This window comes from Scylla paramamosain, chromosome 12 (genome assembly GCF_035594125.1).
Source record: "Scylla paramamosain isolate STU-SP2022 chromosome 12, ASM3559412v1, whole genome shotgun sequence".
Lineage (NCBI taxonomy): Eukaryota > Metazoa > Arthropoda > Malacostraca > Decapoda > Portunidae > Scylla > Scylla paramamosain.
This window is the reverse complement of record NC_087162.1, coordinates 17151786-17164929: the sequence shown is the minus strand read 5'-3', so window position 1 is coordinate 17164929 and position 13144 is coordinate 17151786. Positions and strand designations below refer to the sequence as shown.

The 13144-nt window shown below is 43.3% G+C and overlaps 1 protein-coding gene and 1 long non-coding RNA gene across 14 annotated transcripts in view; one reads left to right on the top strand and one right to left on the bottom strand.

Annotated features, from left to right (window-relative positions):
* The window catches only part of LOC135105785 (uncharacterized), an 89412-nt gene that overhangs the window by 7860 nt on the left and 68408 nt on the right, over window positions 1–13144 (bottom strand). The window lies entirely within an intron of this gene.
* The window catches only part of LOC135105782 (trichohyalin-like), a 116369-nt gene that overhangs the window by 53413 nt on the left and 49812 nt on the right, over window positions 1–13144 (top strand). For 9 of the 13 annotated variants that reach the window (XR_010271006.1, XM_064014268.1, XM_064014272.1 and 6 more), the window contains exons 3-7: window positions 5590–5676; window positions 7388–7588; window positions 9957–10060; window positions 11166–11713; window positions 12778–12801. Coding sequence is in view for 12 of the 13 variants with exons in the window: in XM_064014268.1 (XP_063870338.1) it covers window positions 5590–5676; window positions 7388–7588; window positions 9957–10060; window positions 11166–11713; window positions 12778–12801 (964 nt within the window). In the remaining variant the exon portion in view is untranslated. The remainder of the gene's footprint in view (window positions 1–5589; window positions 5677–7387; window positions 7589–9956; window positions 10061–11165; window positions 11714–12777; window positions 12802–13144) is intronic. The other 4 variants (XM_064014264.1, XM_064014262.1, XM_064014271.1 and 1 more) reach the window with 4 other exon arrangements.

The following is a 13144-nucleotide window of genomic DNA, read 5'->3' as shown; positions in this document are numbered from 1 at the left end:
AAAAAAACGTAAGCTTTATTATCTTCGGACGCATACAGACACACAGTATAATATATATCATTTTAACATTTTATCTCTCTTCTCTTAAGAATGGGGAACAGCCGAGGTGTAAAAATTATATCGACACTGAAAAAGAAAGATGAAAAGGGAAAGAGTGTGATTTATTTCCACTACTAAGAGAGTAAATACAACTAAAATAAAAATATAAAGCTGAGAGAGAGAGAGAGAGAGAGAGAGAGAGAGAGAGAGAGAGAGAGAGAGAGAGAGAGAGAGAGAGAGAGAGAGAGAGAGAAAAGGAGTGTTGTTACTTCTCTTCTGAAGGCAATGATTTCATGGGAAGATGGAAGAATAAAGGTAATGTACTTCAGCGTATATAACAAAGAGCAATGAGGTAGTGAAAATACTGAGAAACTCTCTTATTGAGCCGATAAAATATTGAGAAAATTACTGTCCTGTAGACTTACATACACACACACACAAAAAAAAACTTTCTCCATCTTTTTCTCTTATCCCTACCTCTCTCCCTCCTTTCTTTCACGTTTATCCTCAAAACAAGAAACGTGCTCTCAAACTTTTCGGTGTTTACTCTCGATTACTTTTAACAGGCTGTAGTGATAGCTATGATTTTCAAGAACCTTTTCATGACTAGTGATTATTTAATATGAATTCTGCATCATCAAGACAGAGAGAGAGAGAGAGAGAGAGAGAGAGAGAGAGAGAGAGAGAGAGAGAGAGAGAGAGAGAGAGAGAGAGAGAGAGAGAGAGAGAGAGAGAGGAAACCCGATTAATGATTTCTGTGGCCTTTGGTAATAGTCTTGAGATAATAAAGTATTTAATCCTTTTTTCTGCTAGATTTTATTAAGTCACTGATTAATTGTCTGGATGGACATACAGAAAAGGATAACATGAATAAGAACCTAATCTTTTCTAAATAACAGAAATACATATTCTAGACACTGTAGTACGAAAACATTAATCTTTTAAAAGTTGTACATGAGTATGGGAAACATTGATTAGCAGTGACAATGTTGGAGGATTCGGGCTGAATTTGTTTATTTTTTTCTGCGCAATGCGTAAACAATGCTGCCCACCCCCAAAGGTCAGCTGAGGTGTGGGAAGCTGACATGACACGAGGTGCAAGGGACTGAGGGGAGTGCTGTGTGCCGACCCCATAGGCGACGAAAGACAACGGTGGAGGGAAGGGTGGGACGTTATGAGTGTATTCTTTATGTCATGGGGTGAGTCTTGTTGGTATTGCGTTACGTAGAGAGGATATTATTGGGGCGTCAGTGAAAATATGCAGGAATGTAACAAAACGATATGATGGTGGTGATATAACAGTGATGTGGCGGCGCCCTTTGTGTTTTGTTTCTGGTGTTATTGCTCATGCCACGAGTACCACCACCACTGCAGCTGCTGCTGCTGCTGCTGCTGCTGCTGCTGCTGCTGCTGCTGCTGCTGCTGCTGCTGCTGCTGCTGCTGCTACTACTACTACTACTACTACTACTACTACTACTACTACTACTACTACACTATTATTATTATTACTATTATTATTATTATTATTATTATTATTATTATTATTATTATTATTATCATTATTATTATTATTATTATTATTATTATTATTATTATTATTATTATTATTAGTAGTAGTAGTAGTAGTAGTAGTAGTGGTTGTTGTTGTTGTAGTAGTATAACTATTATCATTATACGAGTATCAGGTTTCCTGCGTTATGTATTTTCTCGAGTGCTATCCTTATTATAGGAAACGCCGACCTGTATTATGCCAAAATGAAAAATAATAATGACAATCAAAATAATAAATAAACAAATGAATAAATAAATAAATAAATAAATAAATACTCGAGAGTAAGATGTGCGGGAATTATTGTTGGTGTAAAGGTGCACGTCTGGGTGGGCAGGCGCTTTGTCTTGGTCTCTCCACCTCACTTTATTCACGGAGCATGCTGGCCTTGTACAGAGACAGCAGCAGCAACAGAAGTACCGGCAATGAGGGAACATGAAGTACCACATACATCAATCAGACACTCGCTTTACCCTTGCTGTATGGAAAGGGCCACTGACAAACTTCAGCCGCAGAACACATAAAAATATATAAGCGAGAATATCAAAAGTTTTGGCAAATACAAAGAGTGTAAAAGGTATGTAAGCACAAAGAGAAGTAGCAATATATTTAAAAGGTGCAAATACGGAGTGCAGGAGGTATAGACGGACAACAGGTCAGCGTAGCCGTCACCTCCCGGGATCTGTTGCTCTGTTGCCACTCTGAGCAGCGCAGGTCCACTCTTTGATGACGCGAAAAAGGTAAAAAATAGAGTACAGTGATCGGCGCGCCATTTTTAGTCTTTTGGCTCGAGATGCGTATAGGAGAGGCTTTCACTTGTGGCGGTGACCTCAAAGCGCCGCCGTGTGCCTGTCTGTCAGTCTCGTCTTGGCGGGACTGAGTTGCACCGTGACATCAAGACCCCGGTAGCTGGTGCTCTCTTTTACCTGCCCGCCTGCCCGCCTCTCCACCTGTGCCCTCGATACAAGGTTTTAATTTCCTGCCTTAGTAATTGCAGAGTTGTTGTTGTTGTTGTTGTTGTTGTTGTTGTTGTTGTTGTTGTTGTTGTTGTTGTTGCTGTTGTTGTTGTTGTTGTCACCAGCAGCAGCAGCAGTAGCAGCAGCAACAGCAACAGCAGCTACTACTACTACTACTACTACTACTACTACTACTACTACTACTACCATCATTATCATCGCATTGCACATGAGAAGCTTCCAGACGTCACGTAGCTGGACGACTGGAAACACAAGCACAAACACAAGCACAAACAACAGCTGGACTAAAGCCAATGAATGAGACCATACCGTGGACGTCAATATTTGAATTACACCCTCGAGTTGAAACGCAGCGGAACACTCCACTTCCGAGGCGCGTCTGTCCGTGTGTAGTGAGCCGTGATGGGCAAGATAAAGGTGGACAGACGGCGGTTGTATAAAGGACGAGTATTGATGCTCACAATTCTGTCCAGTCAAGTTATACGTTTGTCATTGTTTCTCAAGCTTGACTTCATATAGAGTTTAATGTGTGGTCCACTGAAAAAAGCTGAAAATAATAATAATAAAAAAAACAACAACAACAACAGTACAGTGAAGTTATATATACGTCAATGTATCTGAGGAACTTTAAATTTACCTCATAAGGAGTTTAAAGTTTAGTGCACTCAAAAGTTTTATTCGAGACTATACAACAGAATAAAACATGACGATGCAGAAAAGTTAAAAGTTTAAAGTACTTCTAAAAGTGTTTCTTCAGAGTTCAAGGTTTAGCTTAGGTGCAGTGTAGAATGTCTGGTGCACTCAGAGGCTTTATTCGAAACCATAAAGAAAAACGACTCAATATTTCTTCGTAGTTCAAGGTTTACTTCACATGGAACGTAGAATGTCTGCTGCAATCAAGAGCCTTACCCCTTAGTCTATGTAAAACTACGGCGGAGGATCAGTAATGAGCACAATATTCAGACGAAGGTAAAATTATTCCAATGAAACAATCTAAAAAAGGAACATAATTTGACCGTATCTCAGCCGTAGGGAGGCAAGCGTACCGAGACGAGAAAGAAAAAAAAAAAAAAAAAACATTACCCAGGGCGGCTCATTAGCGGCCCTCCAGGCAGGCGTTACATTCAGGCCCTTACAGGCTTTGTTTCTTCATCAGGACTACTTTCAAAGGCCACAGAGATGGTTAGCCGGGTTCTCATGGGCACTTTTTTCTACTGATGAGGATTTTTTCGTTAAACTATCACTACAGACGTAAATGTAAATGACGACGAAATGTTTTGTAATATGGTTTTTCAGTAGTTATAAGAACATATTACCAGATCAAAGTGAACATAATTACATAAGAAAATAAGGAGACCGTAGAAAAGTAATTGACCTGGCTGGAAAAGAGATGGAAAGAAATTGGTTCTCAAATAGCGGTGACTGGGAAATGGAATCGGTAATGGGGTTGTTAGTGCCGAGTCAACAAGCAACTTTAAAATATTAGATGTATTTTTGGAAAGGGATGATAGTGGTTATGTTTTATACAGTGACTGTCACATGCAGGCCTATTAACTCCTTGCAGCTTTTTTTATGTTCGTGTTCTTTGCCGAGTCATTTGGGAACTTAAAAGATGATTGGATAAATTCATGGATAAGGATAATAAGTGGAAATAGGACGGTATATTTCCTGTAGGGACTGCCACATGTAGGTTTATTGACTCGTTACAACTTGGATCTTATAGTGTTCTTATGTTTCTAAATACACAAGGCAACTCTTGATCTTACATAAGCACTCTAAATAACTTCTGTTTCGAATCATCTGCGGCAGGAGATGGCACTGGCAGACTGGAGGATGAATACTTCACTCAGCGCTGCGGGGCGTGGCGGGGCTTTCCCTTTGATGAGTAATATGAGGACGCTGCGCCGCAGCGGGGGTGGCGGGGCTCATTCATGAAGCAAAGTGCGGCGATTACTGTTGGAATGAGACGCGTCATGGAGGAAGACCTCCGGCGCCACGCTCCTCCTGTGACATTATAGACAGTCCCCATTTTAAACCTTTGCGGATGGCAGTATGACAGTTATTACTTACCTAAGTAATCTAAGAGTTATTTTATTACTTCCTTACATGTCATACTTTCTTCCTGTGATACTAAAGAGGTCTCATTTTAAGCCTTTGCGAATGATATCACGGCATTTATTATCATGTGAGTAATCGTAGGCTCCATCACTTATTTTCATATCGTACTTTTCTCCTGTAACATTTAAAACTTTCGTTTTAAATCCTTACGAATAACAGAATGCCACTTAGTATATGAATATCCTTACCTACTTCACTCCTTCCTTCTCCGTCAGTGGTTCCTTTCACTAGCATTGTACTATTTTGATAAGGTTGAGAAAAAACTACAGCAGTCAAGAAGTTAAACTGTCTTCGTTCAGGTCACCGCATCACTCCAGTTAATTACATGTCATTCAGGCAGGCGAGGACGATCGTGGTCTGTGTGGACAGCTCTCTCTCTCTCTCTTATTCCAGTGAAATGACTTCTGGGAAAACAGCTCATATTCCAGGAGTTCCGTGGTTTCATATAGCACAATGAGTCTTACATGAAGGATAATTACATGAAAGTAAGAGTGCTTGTGTGTGTGTTATTAGTATATGTCAGTTACACGGTTATCCATTTTTGTATTACACGCACAAAACTTCAAATTATTTTCATTCTACCCGAAAATCTAGACTATTTTCATCAAAAGTTGTACTAATTTTTTTTTCTTACTTTGTTCTTTTCTCCATCACAAACAGTAATTCTTTAAATGTCTTTATCCTTTTATCCATTCTTGGTATTCACTTGGTGTTCAGTTTTCTGTCTTGTAAAGCATTTTGGTAACTTCATATTATTTTCATTCTACCATAAAATCTATGTATACTGTTTTTATCATAAGGTGTATAAGTTTTTTCTTTTTTTCCCTACATCTCAACCAGCAATTCTTTAACTCTGCTTTACCTTTCATCTCTTGTTGGTGTTCACGGGCTCCTCTTTCCTTGCAGGGACTACAATGACCACAAAACTGTTAAGGAGCAATCAGGCTCTACCACCTCCCTCAACTCCCTGTCTGGCTACGACACCAGCACCAAGTAAGACCCTCTCCCTCCTGCCCTACCTCTCTGTCACGTAGCTAGTTCATTTCTCCAGAGCACGAGTATTTCAGTACTGTCTGCCTTCAGTTAGTGATGTAAATAGCTCGTCATTGCTACATTTGATGCATTCTGGGATTGTCGTAGTAAATAAATTTGCTGCATTTGATCTTAGTATTATTTTTTATGATTTAAGATGAGATATTTAGTTTCAGCTTAAAATGTAGAGCTGTAAGTGTTTAAATGTAGTGCTTCATTAGGCCAGGGCGCCTTTCCTTCACGATAGTGAGGTATTTGTCATGCGCGTCTTCAAGGGTTTCCCTGCTCCCAGAAGTGTGTGTGTGGTGGGCTTGCCTGCTTCCTTTGCTGGTGGTAAGGGGCTGCCGGGAAGCCGCGAGAACCATGCTCTTCTTATTACTCACCAATGGAAACGCAAAACAAAAAGAAAACCCCCCCCCAAAAAAAAAAATCATAACTCAGATTTACTATTTAACATATTCCAAATACAAAAACAGTAAAAACATTTCCTGATCTTGATGGAAAATGCCTAACTGCGTTTCCATTGTGATGTTGACGCTTGCCCAGTGTTGCATGACATCGCATGTCAACCAAGGTACTGTTCGCTTTCGTGCTTCGTGCTTCCGTATCTTGCTTCCTCCTTGTTCCTGCATGATTGTTTGGTGTCTAGTCCAACTGGTGCAGGAAGCAGTTTGTCCCAGGCTGACGAGGCCACACGTGGTTTGTACTCGTATGTCAACTGTGTGTGTGTGTGTGTGTGTGTGTGTGTGTGTGTGTGTGTGTGTGTGTGTGTGTGTGTGTGTGTGTGTGTGTGTGTGTGTGTGTGTGTGTGTGTGTGTGTGTGTGTGTGTGTGTGTGTGTGTGTGTGTGTGTGTGTGTGCGTGCGCGCGCGTTTCCGCAACTTAATTATCTGATGCTCAATCTCCCCACTGGACCAGATTGGGGGACAAATAGTCTCCATCCTCCAATGTACCTTGATTTAACTTGAAAGGGAATGAAATTCTCTTTGTGGGGTGTAGTAGTACTGGTGGTGGCGGCGGCGGCGGCGGTGGTGGTGGTGGTGGTGGTGGTGGTAGTGATGGTGATGGTGATGGCGGTGGTGGCGGTGGTGGTGATTGTGTGTGTGTGTGTGTGTGTGTGTGTGTGTGTGTGTGTGTGTGTGTGTGTGTGTGTGTGTGTGTGTGTGTGTGTGTGTGTGTGTGTGTGTGTGTGTGTGTGTGTGTAGTGTCAGGTCTTCGTGCTGTTCATGTACTACTAGTGTGTCGTTAGTCACAGTGGTATGCATCGTGTAAACTTCATTCTTCGCGTGAGTCTTTCCTTCTCCACGTCAATCTCTTCAAAATTAATGTTTAACTCAAAAACATCTCTACGTAACATGACCTTCACTTAAATGCAGTCACGTACTACATTTATCACCTGTACTTTATGAATAAACCATTGTGTATTGATGTCATTAACGCACACAGTAACTTATTAATATGAGTCGAGCAAAATATCTGTGACCTAAAAAGACTAGACGCGGTAATGGCCTGCGTGGAAGGCGCGTCCTGCCGCACCTAACTCTGTGCCTCGTTCTCCTGTCACCGTCTTTCTTGTCGTCGTGTGTGTCGCCGTCGCTACTGTCACTGCTGCTCCTGTTGCTCCTGTTGCTGGTGATGGTGGTGGTGCTGCTGTGATGGCGTCGGGAAAACAGTACCTTTACTCGCAAACAAGAAGAAGATAAAGGCAAAGATTCGAGTGGGTATGGTTCCAGAGACTCGCTTGTGTCGTCCGGCAGAGAGAAGGAGGAGGGCTCGGCCTACAGGAGGACCCGCTCTGACCTCTCCGCGGAAATCATCTCGCGCGCCAACGCCGAAGCCAGCACGGAGGGCAGGAAGTCTTCGTGGTACAGCAAGTGGGTCCCGGTGTTCCTAGCTGCCTGTCGTAGAGTTCTCCTGTAGCACTAAGTAGGCTGTCTCTCTGGTGATACATGTCAGAGTTTTTATTTCGCACAACAATGAACGATTACTTGAGTATTTTTCTGCACATATATATTATTCAAGACAGTCAAGACTCACTCACCCAAACACTCTTCCTCTAAAACGACAGCAATTTCTTCTTTTCCACCATCTTTCAAATTGACACTTTTTTTTTTTTTCAGACAATTAACACTAATCTTCGTCAGGCATAATAGGACTGTCGCTGATCAGTGGGAAAATACGACCAGAGCAAAGATTGTGTAGCTTTGATCCTGATTATTTTCGGTCTTGAGACTTCCATACGGGGATTAACCTTTTCAAAGCTTCATGGGTTCCCTGAGGAAGCCTTGAGGGCAGAAATATTCAGGAAACCTGCGCATCCTTCGTTCTGGTTTCCCTTTCTCAACGATAATCCTTAATTTTCAGGCAGCATTCCCACAGTACATACACAGAATAGATGGACACCAGAGCCACGCGTTCATGGTAGGTCAGATGGGGTTAGGCACAGGAAGGTTACATACGGAAATTATGAGTGTGTGGGATGGTGAAGCGTGTCAGTGCAGCACGCACAGGTGTTCTTAAATGGGGCAGGTAATTAAATGTTTCTTGGGTCCACACTGACAGTGATATCACATATACACTACACATGAAAAAAAAAAATGTAGCTATCTTTCTTTGTACGTATATAATGGTAAAAAAGCATAAATAAATACGTACATACAATAAAAATAAAATAAAACAAAATAAATAGATTACAAGAGCACATAGAAAAGAGAAAGAACGCCTGCCTATCTGTTTCTTGTGCCATGTGATTCTCCTGGCGTGCTGTCAACTGTCCATGAATCACTCCTTTTGCGCTGAAGTTCTCTTTTCTTTGTGGACTGGCACCTTCAGTAAGCCTTTCCCTTGGCCAGGCTTCGTCTCACATGTAATAATAAAGTCTATGTTATGTGCTCATACACATAATCGGTTGAGGGAAGCTCTGTACAGATTTCACAGTATAAAATGACGCTGCCAGACAAGAGAGGCGTGCACAAACCCTCCCGAGTGACAAAAAAAACTTGAGTCGCGATCACTTAATCCTGAGACTGCTGAGTGTGGCGTGTCCTCACTTAATAAAATGGTCAGGTGTTGGTTTAGTGTTTAATTCCTAAAGACACGACTAACAGCAAAAGGAGTGATCGGTAGTTCATATCTTTCAGTGACTGTGAGTTTATGTCGGCTTAGAAAATTAATTTAGGATTTAGTGAAGCAGTACGCGTCACACTGTCATCGGCAGGTGAAAGTTTGTGTTGATTCACGTAATCCACCAATACATGTTCGGCACACACTGATGCTCAACCTCTCCATCTGTCTTCCCTTAATGTACCATTCCAATTTTTCTCCTCTTCTCTCTTCCTCCAGTCTTTCATCTCTTCCTTCCTCCAGCTTTATGTTTTTTTTCCTTTCTTTCCTCCCTTCAATCATTCCTTTTACTCCTATATGCTAGCAATTCTCTCTCTCTCTCTCTCTCTCTCTCTCTCTCTCTCTCTCTCTCTCTCTCTCTCTCTCTCTCTCTCTCTCTCTCTCTAGCTGTGTGTGTGTCTATTGTGGCAGAGGATGGTTCTTTTTCATACACTTGATATGGTTTCACATTAAAAAAAATAAAAATGATAATTTTATGGGTTATTTTTGTGTGCGTTTGTAGTTTTCAATGCCATGTTGACATAGATAACATGGCGACAGATATGGATAAATTAATTAGTCTTTCAGTCAATCAATTAGTTAATTAGTTGGTTAATTAATTAGTAAGTTAGCCAATCAGTACTCATTTAGTCAGTCTGTCAGTCAACCAATTATTCTTCCCTTCACACACACACACACACACACACACACACAGACACACACGTCATACACCCGGACAAAAGCAAATTTCCTCTCACTGATGAAGGCTCCCCGCCCTTGCCGTCAATCATTGTTCCGAGAGTTAATGAAGTTCCCGCAGCTGTCCCTCAGGTAATTCCGCCACTGCCCCCCACCAGGTAACGAAGAAATGCTCCACGATTCCTGAGCACACCATGACCCTTATCTCGCTCCCCGCCCACCTGACACCTTGCAAACAAAGATCAAAGACGGTTATTTTCAGAACTAACCATACCCTCTTGTTTTGCTTGGCTGATTTTGAAGCTTTTTCGGCATCCTGGAATCTCTCTCTCTCTCTCTCTCTCTCTCTCTCTCTCTCTCTCTCTCTCTCTCTCTCTCTCTCTCTCTCTCTCTCTCTCTCTCTCTCTCTCTCTCTCAAGTTAAATTTCCGTCATTTCGCAGCTCGTCGAAGTCATGGAACAAGTCTCGCCCGGTGTCGTGGTCAGCGCAGGACCTTCGAGCTGCCGTGGACGAGGCCAAGGAACAGGTCCGCTCGTCCAGAGAAGGTAGGAGTGCAACACGTCTGTCTCTATTCTGGTTGCATGTAGGAGGAAGAGCTGCTGGTCTGAAATGTCACGGAGATATGATGGTTCGAGTCTGAATTGAGTTCAATATTTCTTTTTATTATTATTTTTAGAAGTATAAATTTAACAGGAATTGAAATGAGGTCAATGCATCGCGTAATGTCTTTTTTTTATTCAGTGTTGTGCTAATATTGAATTCCAAAGCATGGCGAGAGAGAATTTAGCGACCTGATTCACATTACACAACAACACTAGATTATGCTACGCACTTTTACGTCCTGGTGAGCGACACGTTCCCGCCAGCTGACGAGGACAACATTTGCACATCATTACTGACGCAACGGCCATTCTTGCGTCAGTCTGGCTTGATGCGCCAATATGTTTGCTCGCCTGTCCCCTGCTCGATAGTTTGGACAGCACGGCGCCTCGGGGGTGGCGGAGAATCAATATTAGTACACCTGTGATGGGCCAATCAGACCTCGGCGACGCTTGCATTGGCTCGACGAGTAGTAACTGCGCCCAAAGCAAAGTGTCTGGAGTAAGTGGTCGCTGCCTCTGTGGCTACGACTAGAAAAAGACACAACAGGGTAGTGATAAGAGTAGTAGCAGAGTTCTATTTCATAAAAAAAAAAAAGTAGCATTTTCTTAATAGTATCAGGATCTAGGATTTGGAAGACTCACTCCAAGGGGAAAGCTTTAACCATGTAGGAAACAAAGAAAGGGGTGAGGGATTTCCTGGCCAGCTTCTCCGCCTTGAGGGCTGAGAAGAGGGGGATGAAGAAAATGCTACATTTTATCGAGGGGAAAGCGTGTTCTTTTGTCTCAACTCATGGTCTCTCTTGAGCAACGATTAGACAAATTAGACTCCAGGTTTTTGGAAGACAATATGTAGTGCAAAAGTATATTTTTGCACATATGAGTGAGTATTCGTGAACAGATGTAAGTTATTCTCTTTTAATGTGTTGAATTCATCACTTCGATTTCTGTGGGATAACGAAACAATATATTAAGGTAAGTATGAACAAATCATAGAAGACAAAGCTAGCGTTACTGTGTCGATGTGTCCTAACTTCTGCCACCTCCACAGACCTGCACCGCCTTTACGGCAGCACCAAGTCTCTCACCGGTGACTATGACGATCTGCGCAGCACCTCTAACAACCTGTCGTCCAGTAAGGATGAAAAGGACCCGACGGCTTCCTACAGCAGCTTCTCTTCCTATCTGGCTATGCGCACAAAGTCCCCTGCCAGACCCCCCTTGGCCAGGGCCTCCTCACTACAGGGAACCTCTTCCACTTCCTCCTACGTGAGAAGAAACGATGAGGAAACGGCAAAAATCACGGAGGAGAAAGAGGAACCGAAATATACGAAACCGACGACCGAAACCAAGACTTCGAAACCCCCCACGCTGTCCTCCGTGTCCGAATCCAAATCCAGCACGTCCTCCTCCCTCCCGCCTATCTCCGAAACCCCGCGATCCAGGAACTCCACGTCCAACTCTGATGCCAAGCCGCCCAAGCCTCCCTCCCGCCTGCGTCCCTCCATCAAGCTGGGCGAGATCAAGGAGACGCGCACGGAGGAAAAGCCAGACAAACCCGAGAAGAGCGAGAAGCCCAAGAACATCCTGATGCTGCGGGTATGTCCCCCTCACGCCCCTCCCTTATGTCCTCCCTGCCACCTCTCATGTCCCCCTCACACCCCTCCCTTATATCCTCCCTGCCACCTCTCATGCCCCCCCTCACACTCTTCCCTTATGTCCTCCCTGCCACCTCTCATGTCCCCCTCACGCCCTTTCCTTATGTCCTCCCTGTCACCTCTCATGTCCCCCTTACACCCCTCCCTTATATCCTCCCTGCCATCTCTCATGTCCCCCTCACACTCCTCCCTTACGTCCTCCCTGCCACCTCTCATGTCCCCCTCACGCCCCTCCCTTATGTCCTCCCTGCCACCTCTCATGTCCCCCTCACGCCCCTCCCTTATGTCCTCCCTGCCACCTCTCATGTCCCCCTCATGCCCTTCCCTCATATCCTCCTTGCCACCTCTCATGTCCCCCTCACGCCCCTCCGTGATGTGCTGCCTATCACCTCTCATGTCCCTCTCACGCCCCTCCCTGATGTGCTTCCTGCCGCCTCTTATGTCCCCTTATTTTCTATTATTTGGATTTTCTTTTCAAGCAAGTTTGTATATTTTTTTTTTAATTCTCACACATATTTTCTTTGGCTTGGTTCATATACAGAGGGACTCAAACATGTACTGAATAGCTTCCTCAACCCCGATGACTCTTCACGCTTTATATGAAAAAATATCTACAATATCAACATAATTTCATGTCATGCTTCCGAACACGACAAATAAACACCAGGATTGTAAGACACACAAGTTCAAATTTGCAGATGAGGTTGTATAATTCTATCAACATGTTGCACAAGGTTTAACTTAAAAGCAAACTAAAGGACGTTATATAATGTCGTCAAAAACTAAATATGAAGGATAAGTATTAGGGTGCCATCGTACTGTGAGTGACAGCACCAAGAACATTCTACACTTTGTAAGTACAGAGGAGAAGGGTCTCTGAGTTGTCTCGCTACGCAGTACATGTTTCTCTCTCGCCTTGATGAAGCTTATCAAATTACATCAGCGTGTGTCAGCCGCTGATCACATTTATGCTTTCATTGTTCTGACATTCTGTTTGTTTGCCAGGGCGAAGTTAACGGGTCGGGCACAGTAAGTACCGTTAGCGTGTGCGTCACTTGTCTTTCTCTCCACTGTCCTGGGTCTGTCCGTCACCCGGGGACGTGCCGGAGTACTTCACACGTGTCCTCGATACAGTCACTTGTCCGTGTCGGCAGTCTTACTCTCTCTTTACACACACTTGCTCTCACACTCCTGTCCTGCACCAACACTGTGTTAGCAGTTTGCCACGGAGTGCTCGTATTGTCCGTCACGCTGATAGAGAAACGTACACACCTTTTTGTCCTCTTCCTTCTATATTTCTTTTATACTTGACACTTACATATTTGTCCTTTTACTTGGTTTAGATAGCCTCGTGTTGGTGCCTCATATCGGT